Raw genomic sequence first — 12,118 nt, 5'->3', positions numbered from 1 at the left:
TGCGTGTATTTAATATTTTCTTTACGTTATGCAAAAAGTAAGAACAGTGGCAATTATAAAATAGCTCTATGTCATTATATAAACAAACCCTACTCTATTACTTATAATAAGACACTGCGGTGCACTGAAAAGCACAGTATGGTGCGATGTTTACTTTTATGGTTCCAAAATCTATAGCGATGACGGACTGACACACGCTCAGCCCGCTTATAATACAGATTCCGGTAGGCTTAAATAATTTAGTGTTATGTTTGTGATTTTCCCGGATCTATCTCCGCAACTGTTTACATTGAATAGACCATTCATTTTTTTCCTATAGAAAGACCTATAAGGGATTGATGAGTGGGGGCAGTTATACATCAGAGTAGTAGTTGGGTTGGTCAAAAAAAGGAATAAAAACAGACAGCATGCAAGCATAAGCGGTGAAGAAATGTTTGGAGTCATGAAAATCTTTAGCTGTCCTTGAGATCAACTAGGCAACATTGTAACTAAATAAAAAATGTATGGCTAAAAAGATTGCCTGAATATAGATATTTAATTTTGAGTTACACTTTTAATATTGTTATGGTTGAATTTAACAGATGTTCGAGCAACTCAATTTGCATTGACTAAAATTATTTCGTAAATACCTTTCACATTGCATTGACTATAGTACTGTTTTCAAACGAATATTCCTTATGATAAGAAATATATCATTAAAGACTCAACTTGGAAATCCCTCTCACATAAAAAGAACTTCTGGCCTGTGTTGTGGTGTGTCCAGGCAGCAGAAACATACTTTAACGAACTGACCCGCGACGTAGCATACGCCGCTATCTAGTTGTTTTATTTTCTACTGATCAACAATTCATAATTTGTGAATTCGAATCGTGTTTCTTAGACCTTTAACGTTAGAGCCAAGTTAAGGAGTAGATTTAGGGAATGTTTTTCAGTTTAATTATTATTATCCGCGTTCTAATTTATGTTTGTAAATTATAATGTTTAGTTCAGTTTTCCCACCAAAGTACTATAACAAGCAAAATAAACAAACATTTATTTAAAGATCGTGTAGTACCTTAGCCTATACAATAAAACAAAGATGTGACACAAACAGACCCACTCAAAACTTCAGACACAACAAATAAACACATCGAATTAAGAGAATTTGTGATGTTTTAAATTTAGATGTAATGAAATTCTTATCATTTTGCTTGTTGAACACTAGAGAACATCTTGGTTGATGTATACAGTATAGTTCATTGTTTTTCTGACCTTTCAAATATTATAAATACGATCTTATTAAAAAATCAGTTTGACTCCCCAGCTCATACGACATCCCCCATGCCTCTCATCTGTATCGTCGAGGTAATATTCTGTCCACTGATTGGCCACTGCACACAAATCTCTAGAGAGAGGGCCGCGGCACTGTTTAGCATCATTGTCTGGGTACCACGAGAAACACATCTTTAATGTTCTCATCCACAGTGGTGCTGAACTTTGGACCTCGAGCTTCCATTGCATCCAACACCCACCGCTTCGCTCATCAGTATCGTCTCGGTACACCGGTGTGAAGTTGTTTATGTTAGCACAAAGTGGTGAACCAACACCGCCTCCACATTGGTCACCATTTCTCTCAGCGTACCATTGATAACAAACTCTAACTTGCTCAAACCAAGATGGAAACCCGCTTGACTGGATACCCCACTGCATTCGACATCCCCCATGGCGATTATCAGTGTCATCCCTATAAACAGTCGTCATAGAGTTAGGCTTCGCACAAAGAGTGTTGGCAACTCCACCGCCGCATTGATTTGCATCATTGTCGGCCCACCATTTAAAACATAAATTTGTATTTTCGGTAAACCAATTAGGAACAATTATCTGATCTTCTATGAACTTCCCTAAATCCTCAATCTCGCTTTCAACCAGCAGATCTTTGTTCAGCATTGCCGCGACTCTTTCTTTAGCGCTGTTCAAAACAGCGTCGTTGGATTTTCTTTTCGCTGCAGCAATAAGCCGAATCAACTCGTTCAAATAACTGCGGAGAACGTAGTTCCTAACTGCAGTCTCCATGGACGTTCTCTTTGTCTCGTCTGATATTAGATCACTGATTGGTTTAAGCTGGCCAGAAAAGAGCCATGGGTCTAGGTCAACGCTAGGCTGCCAACTCTGATATCCGTTTTGGGTCAGAAGATTTGTGTCGCCTCCGTAGTATTTCACAGTTTGTGTGGTGGAGCGTTCAAATCTTTGATCAACTGTGGTGGATCCAGTTACCGTTCCTCCGCGTAAGGAAATGATTTTCAAGAAAGATGCCTTGGCGTTTCTTTGAATCTCCGTTTCTGTTTGAGAATAAAAATAATCTGTGTTTGTTTCAAATAGCATCCAGATAAAACCCCCGAAATTGGCACTGGAGAAATAGTGAGTGCCAAACTCATTGATAAACCGGTTGTAAGCAGTAGGGTTAGACGCGAAAGTTCCTGTTAGCATTCGATCTATGTAGATTTGGGCAAACCGATCCAGATCAAGAGCCCACGAAGGGTTGACGTCAACACGAGTTGCTGACTCAAAAGACGACACGTCACAGATATACTTGGAACTGTTGGTGATTGTGTTCTGGAGCTTCTTGTAGTTCTGGCTGGCTGAGAAGGCAAATTTAAACAGGGAACCTTCCCCACCCACATCAGAAGACTTTGAGCGTCTGACTTCGTTGTAGGTTTTGTAGATGTTGACGTCAGCTGTCAGCCATCCTCCCGGAACTGACGTCATATGCCAGATCTGCAATACGACGAAATAAAACATATTAGGTCTTTGTTTAAAAAAAAAGAATATTGCTTAAATTGGCATTTGACCAAGAAGATTCATTGAGCGGTGTCGTGGTGTGCAGGCCGCACCTAGTGGCTACATGCATTTGGGGACATGAAGCAAATAATTCGCAGTTTTCTGATGAACTAATGCACTATTCATTTAAATGAAATCGCAGTTATTTAACTACAGAATTAAACATATATTGTCTACACCCAACAAGGTAAGAACGAGTGTAAGGCCGGGTGACATCAAACATAGGTTACTATAGTAAAAAATCGGATCTCACCTGGTCAGGTAGCTGGTAGACCGTCCGTGCTGGACTTCTCCAGTTCCTACCACTGTTGCAGGAGAAATTGAGCACCGGATTCTTAAAGCCGCTGTTGCCTTGGAAATCGATGGGCGCCAAGTCTAGCGTGGTGATGTCAACACCTCGGATTATTTTCTGAACACCAGGGGGCGGGTTTGTGCACTCCGTGATACCGGAAGTACGGGTTGTCAACAGGCACATGGAAGCTAGAAAACACCAGAAATGCTGGTAGACTACCATCTTGATTTAATCTGGGGAAAAAATGACACAAATGTTGCACTGATAATAAAGCTGCACAAAAAGAACGGGGGGGGGGGGGGGGGTATAATAGTAAGTAAATAAATTGAAATGTTCCACATCGTTAAAAGGCAGAATTCGGATTACACAAAGGACCTACAACTTTTGATCATTTGATAACAAATAATCACGAAACATCTGAATTAGCAATATTTGTTATAGGCAATTCAATGAGTACGGTGATTTTATTTTACAACCACTTAACAGGCTCAAATACATGATTACAAATACACTTTGAATTACAATTCCCATATTTACATTATCTATATACTACTAAAAGTCAAGTTTGTTTACATGTTTGAATATTTATTTGTTTGCCTGATCGAAAATTGTGATATGTTCGACTCTATCTGGAAAGCTGTAAAATGGTATGCAGGTAGAGAATAATTTTTTAATGCAGACAGACTGTTGATCACAAATTTATTTAAAGACGTTAATTAATTTATTGATTTATTCCTACGCAGAATAACCCATTTTTTTTTAAAATATTTGAAAAGCCACTAGACTCGGCGGGACCGTGACGTCACAGGTTTTTGTTTACTCTTTAGTACAATAAAATGGCGGCGTCTATTGAAGAAAATTGTGTTCCCATTCAAAAGTTTAACGCGTTCTAAATCTAATTTTCTGTCGGTCATAACTTTAACAATACGTCCGTTTGCTGTATTTATTACGTTCCAACACTTATATCAATTTTCAACTGTCTTTTTCATTTAGTTTTACGATAAATTTCTCTAGATCTAAAGATCAGCTATCGAAGGAAATTTATGAATCTAGCCTAGATCTAGATCTAGCCTAGATGTAGGTCACTAGATTCAATGTAAATTCTACATCTAGAATCTATTTCAGGCCTTAATTATTTTATATAAATCTTTGTTTGGCTTATTTAAGATAAAATTTAATTTGAAAGTTAGTACTACTAGACTTATTTTTAGATCTAGATCTAGAATCTATACGCGTAAATCAAGTTGCATAAGGAGACACATAGTATAGTATAAAAATTCACTTGTGACGTCACGAGTAAATAGCTAAAATGGTAGCGTAGTCAGCTCTCATGCAGGAGGCACGGGTTCTAGACCAATATGTCAATGAAATTTTTTTTTTCAATTTTTTTTTTAGATGTGAATGATAACGTTGCCTATCTGAACTTGGCAAGATACAGGGCAGGTGAAGTAGAGTTCATCTGTTTCTTTGTCCTAAGCATATGAAAGGATAGTGTGGTCAGATACATGCTCGGCTGGAATTGTTTTTTAAACGATAAAAACATGTTGTCTGAGACTTGGCAGGACACTGGGCAGGTGAAGTAGAGTTGAGTAGGTCACCTGTGACGTCAGTTTATGAAGGGATAGTCCGAAATCGGTGTTTTCGGTGTTTTTAAAAGATAAAAAAACATATATTTGAATGTGGGGTCTGTTTTTTGTGACGATAAGTGACACTGCAGTAGCGTACCGAGGAGGGGGGGGGGCGGTAGGGGAGGGGAGGCGGGGGGGTGGGGAGGGGAGGCGGGGGGTGGGGAGGGGAGGCGGGGGGGGGGAAGGGGGGGGTGGGGAGGTGGAGGGGGGAAGGGGGGGGGGACATATGTTGGGGCGCCAAAATGGTTTGGAAAAATAAATTGATAGGTTGAGGGGGGTTCAAATCGAAAGTTTGAGTGGGGGGGGGGTGCACATCAAAAGTTTGAGGGGGGGGGGTTCAAATCGAAAACTTTGTCCCCGGGCGCCGGGAAGGGTCGCTATGCCTCTGAGTGACAGACGTGATGTTTTTTGATGGATGACCCCCGAAACCCACAGTTATCCAACGGATGACGGGTATTCTAGTATATATATAAAACGAAATACTTACTTAGCCAAAAACCCATGTATGAGACTGAAATGTGTAGGCCTACTGACGTTATGTATAATGGGGCTGACAATGCAAACCAGGATCTTATTCTTTGTCTAGCACATTTTTTTATCCGAGGTGACATATATACAGCTTGGGAAAAACAGCGTTGTGTTAGTTACCATATTTTTTGTCCACGTAGCTTCAAGCTGTCGCCGAACATTACGTCCATTTTGAGATCCTTGTTTTATAAGTATGTTTCGTTTTTAAATAATTCTGTTATAACCAGTGTTTCTTCCAGACTTTTTTCTCCGGGGGGGCACTTGAAATCTTCGGGGGGGGGGGCGGTAAACTTTCTTCGGGGGGGCGGACACTGTTAAAAGTATATATTTTCTATATAAATTATATAAATTTCATTTCGTTCGGGGGGGGGGGGGGGGCGGTAAAGAAACTCTGGTTATAACAAGTGATTAAAAATATTGTCTATATCCCGAGTTGCCATCCCTTTTAGTGTTATATAAGAATATTCTAGAAAGTTTAGGGAAGATCACTCCCGGTTTATTTTTTGATGTGTGCACTTTAAAGGTCGTAATAACCTCGTTGCAGATGTCTTGTCGTGTAGGCTTGTATGAAGAAAGTCATGGGGGTAGGAACAGTGGCGTAGCCAGGATCGTCTCAAGGGGGGGTGCCAATTTTTACCCGGGGACAAACTTCCGATTTGCACCCCCCCTCAGACTTTTGATTTGCACCCCCCTCATACTTTATATATATATATATATATATATATATATATATATATATATATATATATATATATATATATATATATATATATATACCGAGGGGTCTATGGGGGGGGGGTTATGACCCCCCTAACCCCCCTCCCCCCTGCCTACACCACTGGGTAGGAACAGCAGAACATCATAGGTAGTTTCCAAAAAAATAGCAATATTAACAGAAAGTGATATTTCAACGCCAGGGGTAGACAAAGGTACAGAAAATAGTCCAAGTAAAGACAGAACAGTCAGAACCGAACGGGATCCGAATCTACCATTCCACACGGCACCTATTCGCCTTCGCCTTCCATGCATCAAGTCAGACGTATAACCGCCTCTGCCAATCAGCCCTACAAAAATAAGGCTTTCAAGGCAGGCCACTATCATAGCTTGTGCAGGTAGACGCGGGGTGGCTTTGACCCTTGACCCGAATGATCAGACCGCTAGCTTTCAATAACACAACAAGGACCAATATTCGACCATACAAACGACACACACAAATACCGGGACGATGATACAGACAAATAGTAGCTTCCTTTAAATGGGTGTAAACGTGTAGAGGGAGTGGAAGCAGGCGTTGTAACTGAAATAGCAATATTAACAGAAAGTGATATTTCAACGCCAGGGGTAGACAAAGGTACAGAAAATAGTCCAAGTAAAGACTGAACAGTCAGAACCGAACGGGATCCGAATCTACCATTCCACACGACACCTATTCGCCTTCGCCTTCCATGCATCAAGTCAGACGTATAACCGCCTCTGCCAATCAGCCCTGCAAAAATAAGGCTTTCAAGGCAGACCACTATTTTCTGTTGATATTGCTATTTCAGTTACAACGCCTGCTTCCACCCCCTCTAGGTAGTTTCCAGATTCGTAATAGTTTCCTGCAGCGAAGTTATTCAACTTGTATAAGAAATAGTTTATAGATGCATAATGCGTAATCAAATGACCTTGTCTTTCGTCGTTTTTTACCATCTACAACTTCACCTGCTGAACCATGGTTGGAGAAAAAACAGCTATGGTTACCTCCACCATATCGGCAAGAAATCCTCAAGTTGGCCCATGAAAACCCGATGTCTGCACATCCACTTTCTGCCTCAGGGGATACTGCTACTAAGCAGATGGAGTCTACAACATTCAATACTCAAACTTCTGTTGGTTTATAGCTGAAAGACCATTCATCTTCAACTTGTAAATAGCATATCATTATCCGGGTTTTTCCTATTATTTTGACTTGTTTGCTTTTTAGAAGGTTTTTAGATTGATTAAAAGTTCTACTACTTTCAAAAGGTCTTTTTTAACCCTAGACAATAGATTTCGAGTCTACGAACAGTTTTTTTTTCTAGTAATCTTTTATAGTTTCGTATAATTCATCAGTCTAGAACCATCCCAAAAGAATCCGGGTGTTGCGTAATATATATCAGTAATAGATTTACGTAACAGTTCTACCTGTGAATTCATTGAGTGACCTTGTTTTCTAAAACTGAGTTATTTAAATGTATAGAAACCAGGCGCTATATTTATTGTATCTGAGTTGTTATGGCGCTCGTTTGTTCATGATACCACCCAAAATGTATGAAAGTCTTGAGTCCCCCACTGTAATAGTGAGGTAAGCACCCTTCGGCGATCGCCCGATGGTCAATGGCGTCGCGGGACGCTCTAGAAGTCACCGGTTACACTACCGCAGGGTCGCCGGCAATCATTGAATCGCATGTGCCACCGTGACCATATCGTATTTTGCTGTTTCAAATAAAAGTAGGCGCCATAGTGCTTGCGGTGATCAGTGGTGTCAAATTTCATCCTACTGGGTTGCTGCCCCTTCAAATTAGTGTAGTGTTTTATAATATATTTAAAGAAAATCATGTATTTTCTCATTTTTAGTGCATTATTACATAAAAGCTTGTTATTAAAACATTTTTACGCATTTTTAAATAATTCTGTTTCACGAAAACAACATTTATATTATAATTTTTTATTTTATCTGACTTTTCAAATATTGCTAATACAATTTTCTTAGAAAATCAGTTTAACTCCCCAACTCATACGACACCCTCCATCCCTGTGATCTGTATCATCACGGTAATAATCTGTCCACTGATTGGCCACAGCACATAGATCTCTAAAAGGGGCGGGGCCGCACTGTCCCGGATTATCATCTGGGTACCACGAGAAACACATCTTCGATGTCCTTATCCACAGTGGTGCCGAACTTGGGACCTCGAGCTTCCACTGCATCCTGCATCGGCCGTCTCTTGAATCAGTGTCATCTCTATATTCAGGCGAATAACTGTTGACATTAGCACAAAGTAAAGTATCTGCTCCGCCTCCACATTGTCCACCATCTCCATCCGCGTACCATTGATAACAAACTCTTACTTGGTTAAACCAAGATGGGAACCCGCTAGACTGGAGACCCCATTGCATACGACATCCGCCATTGCGATGGTCAGTATCATCCCTATATTCAGATGTCATAGAGTTAGGTTTCGCACAAAGAAGATTAGCCGCTCCACCTCCGCATTGACCTGCGTCATCGTCACCCCCCATTTAAAACATAAATTTGTGTTTTCCGTAAACCAATAAGGAACAATTATCTGATCTTCTATAAATTGCCATAAAGCTTCAACCTCACTTTGTACTAGAAAGGTTTGGCTCAGCATACCAGTGACGTTTTCTCTAGCGGTATTCAAAACATCATCTTGGGTTTTAAGTTCAGCTGAGGCGACAAGCCACATCAGTTCATTTAAGTAACTTCTGAGCACGTAGTTCTCAACTGCTGATTCCGTTGACTTTTTTTTTCTTTTCGTCTAGTATTAGATCACTAATTGGTGTTAACTGGCCAGAGAAGAGCCAGGGATCTTGGTCAACACTTGGCTGCCAACTCTGGAATCCGTTTTGTGTCAGGAGATTTGTGTCGCCACCGTAATATTTTATTGTTTCTGTGGTTGCTTGTGAAAACGTTTGATCTATTGTAGAGGTTGTCGATGTACCTCCGCCATGTAAAGAAATAAAGTCTAAGAAAGATACCTTGGCGTTAGTTTCAATATCGCTTTCTGAGTGTGAATAAAAGTAGTCTTTATTTGTTTCAAACAACATCCAAATAAAGCCACCAAAATTGGCACTGGAGAAGTAGTGAGTACCAAACGTATAGATAAATTTAAAGTAAGCAGCGGGATCTGACTCAAAAGAGTCTTTAAGCTTTCGGTCTATGTAGTTTTGGGCAAAGTAATCCAATTCAATTGCTTCAGATGGGTGAAGGTCTACGTGAGTCGCTGATTCAAATGACGATACTTGATAAATATACTTGGATTTATTGGTGATTGAGTTCTGAAGTTTCTTGTAGTTCTGGCTGGCTGAGAAGGCAAAGTTAAACAAAGAACCTTCCCCACCAACGCCGTAAGACATAGATTGTCTGACTTCGTTGTAGGTTTGGTAGAAATCGACATCAGCCGTTAGCCAACCTCCAGGTTCTGACGTCATTTGCCAGACCTGTAAAACATAATCTGCATTTTTTTAAAACTGCCTGTTTAAATATTATATAGGTACAGGGGCGCAGCGAGGGTGGGGGGGGGGCGGGAGATGCGGACCGCACCGGGTGACACCATTTAGGGGGGTGACACCAAGGCAAAAAATAGCAAAATATATAGAGAAAAACTCGAGGGGGGTGCAAATCGAAAGTTTGAGGGGGGGGGGTGCAAATCGAAAACTTGAGGGGGGGGGGGGGTGCAAATCGAAAGTTTGAGGGGGGTGCAAATCGAAAACTTGAGGGGGGGTGCAAATCGAAAGTTTGAGGGGGGGTGCAAATCGAAAACTGGAGGGGGGGTGCAAATCGAAAGTTTGAGGGGGGGGGTGCAAATCGAAAATTTGAAAGTTTGTCCCTGGGAAGGGTCTCTATGCCTCTGGGGGGGTGACACCATTAAGTGCCGCACCGGGTGACACCCGACCTCGCTACGCCACTGTATAGGTATTTACTTATGGATAAAAGGCGGCTGAGAAAAGTGCTACCACACCTTCCCTTCCTATACCCCGGTCAAGAAATATATGAACTCTACTTCATCTGCCCAAGGAATCTCTAGGTCTAAAGAGTATTCTTTTTCTTTAACTTATGGATAAAAATATTTAATACAGTTTACGCTTAAGTTTAAGTTAATTCTGAGTTTTATTTTTATATGTGTATGGGTATTCTGCGTATAGTATTTTAAAAATTTGTTTACCTTCTTTCTTTGAGCTACAGACGAAAGTAACTAATTATCATTACTGTACTGCATTGTATTGTTATTTTGTACTTTAGATTAAAAATTTCTATTGTTTGAGTAAAAATGTACGTCCTAACATCACCCCATTTTCCCTTTCGTATTCTCCACGACTTCTAATGTTAAATAAATCCCACCTGATCGGGGAGCTGTTTAACAATCCCACTTGGACTCTTCCAGCTTCTGTCGCTATCGCAGGAGAAGTTCAACACTGGCTTCTTAAACCCATTGTCGCCTTGAAAATCAATGGGCACTACGTCTAGACTAGTGATGTCAACACCCAGTATCATTTTCTGTACACCAGTGGGCAAATCAGAGCATGCAGTGAAACCGGAAGCACTTGACATCCATGGAGCCGAGAGAAAGGTAAAGATGAGCCAAAAGGATATCATACTGGAAAAAAATATAAAATTATAAAATCATAAATTATATAAATATGTTAGATATAACGCCACCTTTAAGAGCCTTTGTTCAATTCTGCGGATGGGGTTGCTGTTGACCAAATTCAATTAAGTATTTGTGGAACTGGTTAACTGTTTGTAATACTCGTTCATTAAGTGCATCAGGTGGAAGGAATACTATTTGCCTGAATATTACCCGCCTTCCAAATTTCCTCTCAGTCTATTTCTTCCAGGTTCAAGTCAATAGAGTGTCCCTGAGTACACCTACCTCTTATATGTACTCTTATTTCATGTTAAAGAAAGTAAAAGAGGCTGGGCATCGTGCTGACCACCTTATCCCTTCATATGCCGAGGTTGAAGAAACAGGTTTACTATACTTCACTGGTGCAATGGATCGTCAGGGTTGAAAAGGGAACTTCACTTTTATTTTTTTCCATATTTACGTCTAGAATACCTCGCGTAGTTACATCACGTGGATACAGTAGGGTTGTTCGGGGGTCGGCGTGGTTGACTCGGTAAAGCTCGTGGTTGCTATGCCAGATAGTATTAGTTACCTCACAAGTTAAAGACAGTTACAAGTACTATGGACGTTTCGACCCAAGGTTTTCGTCAGCACACAACAGCGTGATTACAGATTAGACAAATAAAGACAAACAGTAACACATTTTTTGACTTAGCTCGACAGTGAAAACACGTCTTGTCTGCTAGCCTTCTCACGCGTCTTTTCTTTTGGATATCGTGGCTAGCAGACAAGACGTGTTTTCACTCTGCTCTAAAATGTTCCAGTGTGCTTCACTTAGTCCTAGAATTTGTAGCACTTGTAGTTTGTCAACTATATTGCAACTTGAGCGCATCTACCAGTAGAGTTCGGACATCCCATGTTCTCAAGCCGTACGATAGTTTTTGGAGGAAATGTTTCTATTCTTGAGTAGAGTAGTCGTCATTACGGGACTATTTTGACATTTCCCACACAGATTCATAAATCTAATATGTGGAGCTCGGCTCTCGCCTCATTCAGTATCTTGTCGTATTTAGTTTTGTTTTTTTGTGGACCGTCCACTATAAAACTGATTATTAAAATTAATTTTAAATATTAAAAAAAATCTCCTTACCTTAGCGAAAATGAATTTGTCAACTGCAGATAGATTACATGAACTATATTTATAATGTTTTGAATTGCCAACTAATCTTTCTAGAAGCTATAGAGGCTTATGGAGCGGATATTGCGTAGTAGAGGAAATTACGAAATATGTCAACCTCCTACCATCGCATGCTGTGAAGGAAAATTGCCTCCGTTTTTGAACATGATTGTTTATTACTACTGCACGCTTTAATCAGTTATCGATCAGCTCATACGGAGACACAATTCTATCCACACACAACATTTTTGCTAGCAGTTTCGTCTATGCTAACAGTTTAGTCACTTTTCATTCAATAGAATCCTGTGCGTTGCATTGTTTCGTATTTCCTTGATTGAAACGTAGC

The 12,118-nt window shown here is 40.3% G+C and overlaps 2 protein-coding genes across 2 annotated transcripts; both read right to left on the bottom strand.

Annotated features, from left to right (window-relative positions):
• Positions 1-1,278: 1,278 nt before the first annotated feature.
• LOC131929721 (perivitellin-2 67 kDa subunit-like) lies at positions 1,279-3,331 on the bottom strand. The gene is made up of 2 exons (XM_059286061.1): positions 3,071-3,331; positions 1,279-2,754 (listed from the first exon to the last, which is right to left on the bottom strand). The coding sequence occupies exons 1-2, from the start codon at positions 3,329-3,331 to the stop codon at positions 1,279-1,281; spliced, it is 1,737 nt and encodes a 578-aa protein (XP_059142044.1).
• Positions 3,332-8,567: 5,236 nt separating this feature from the next.
• LOC131929734 (perivitellin-2 67 kDa subunit-like) lies at positions 8,568-11,827 on the bottom strand. Its single transcript, XM_059286081.1, has 3 exons — positions 11,746-11,827; positions 10,370-10,625; positions 8,568-9,468 (listed from the first exon to the last, which is right to left on the bottom strand). The coding sequence occupies exons 2-3, from the start codon at positions 10,622-10,624 to the stop codon at positions 8,749-8,751; spliced, it is 975 nt and encodes a 324-aa protein (XP_059142064.1). The 5' UTR covers position 10,625; positions 11,746-11,827; the 3' UTR covers positions 8,568-8,748.
• Positions 11,828-12,118: the final 291 nt, after the last annotated feature.

Source organism: Physella acuta, unplaced genomic scaffold, assembly GCF_028476545.2.
Source record: "Physella acuta isolate Inbredline_101_S28 unplaced genomic scaffold, ASM2847654v3 ptg001665l, whole genome shotgun sequence".
Classification (NCBI taxonomy): domain Eukaryota; kingdom Metazoa; phylum Mollusca; class Gastropoda; family Physidae; genus Physella; species Physella acuta.
This window is presented reverse-complemented; position numbering and strand designations above follow the sequence as displayed.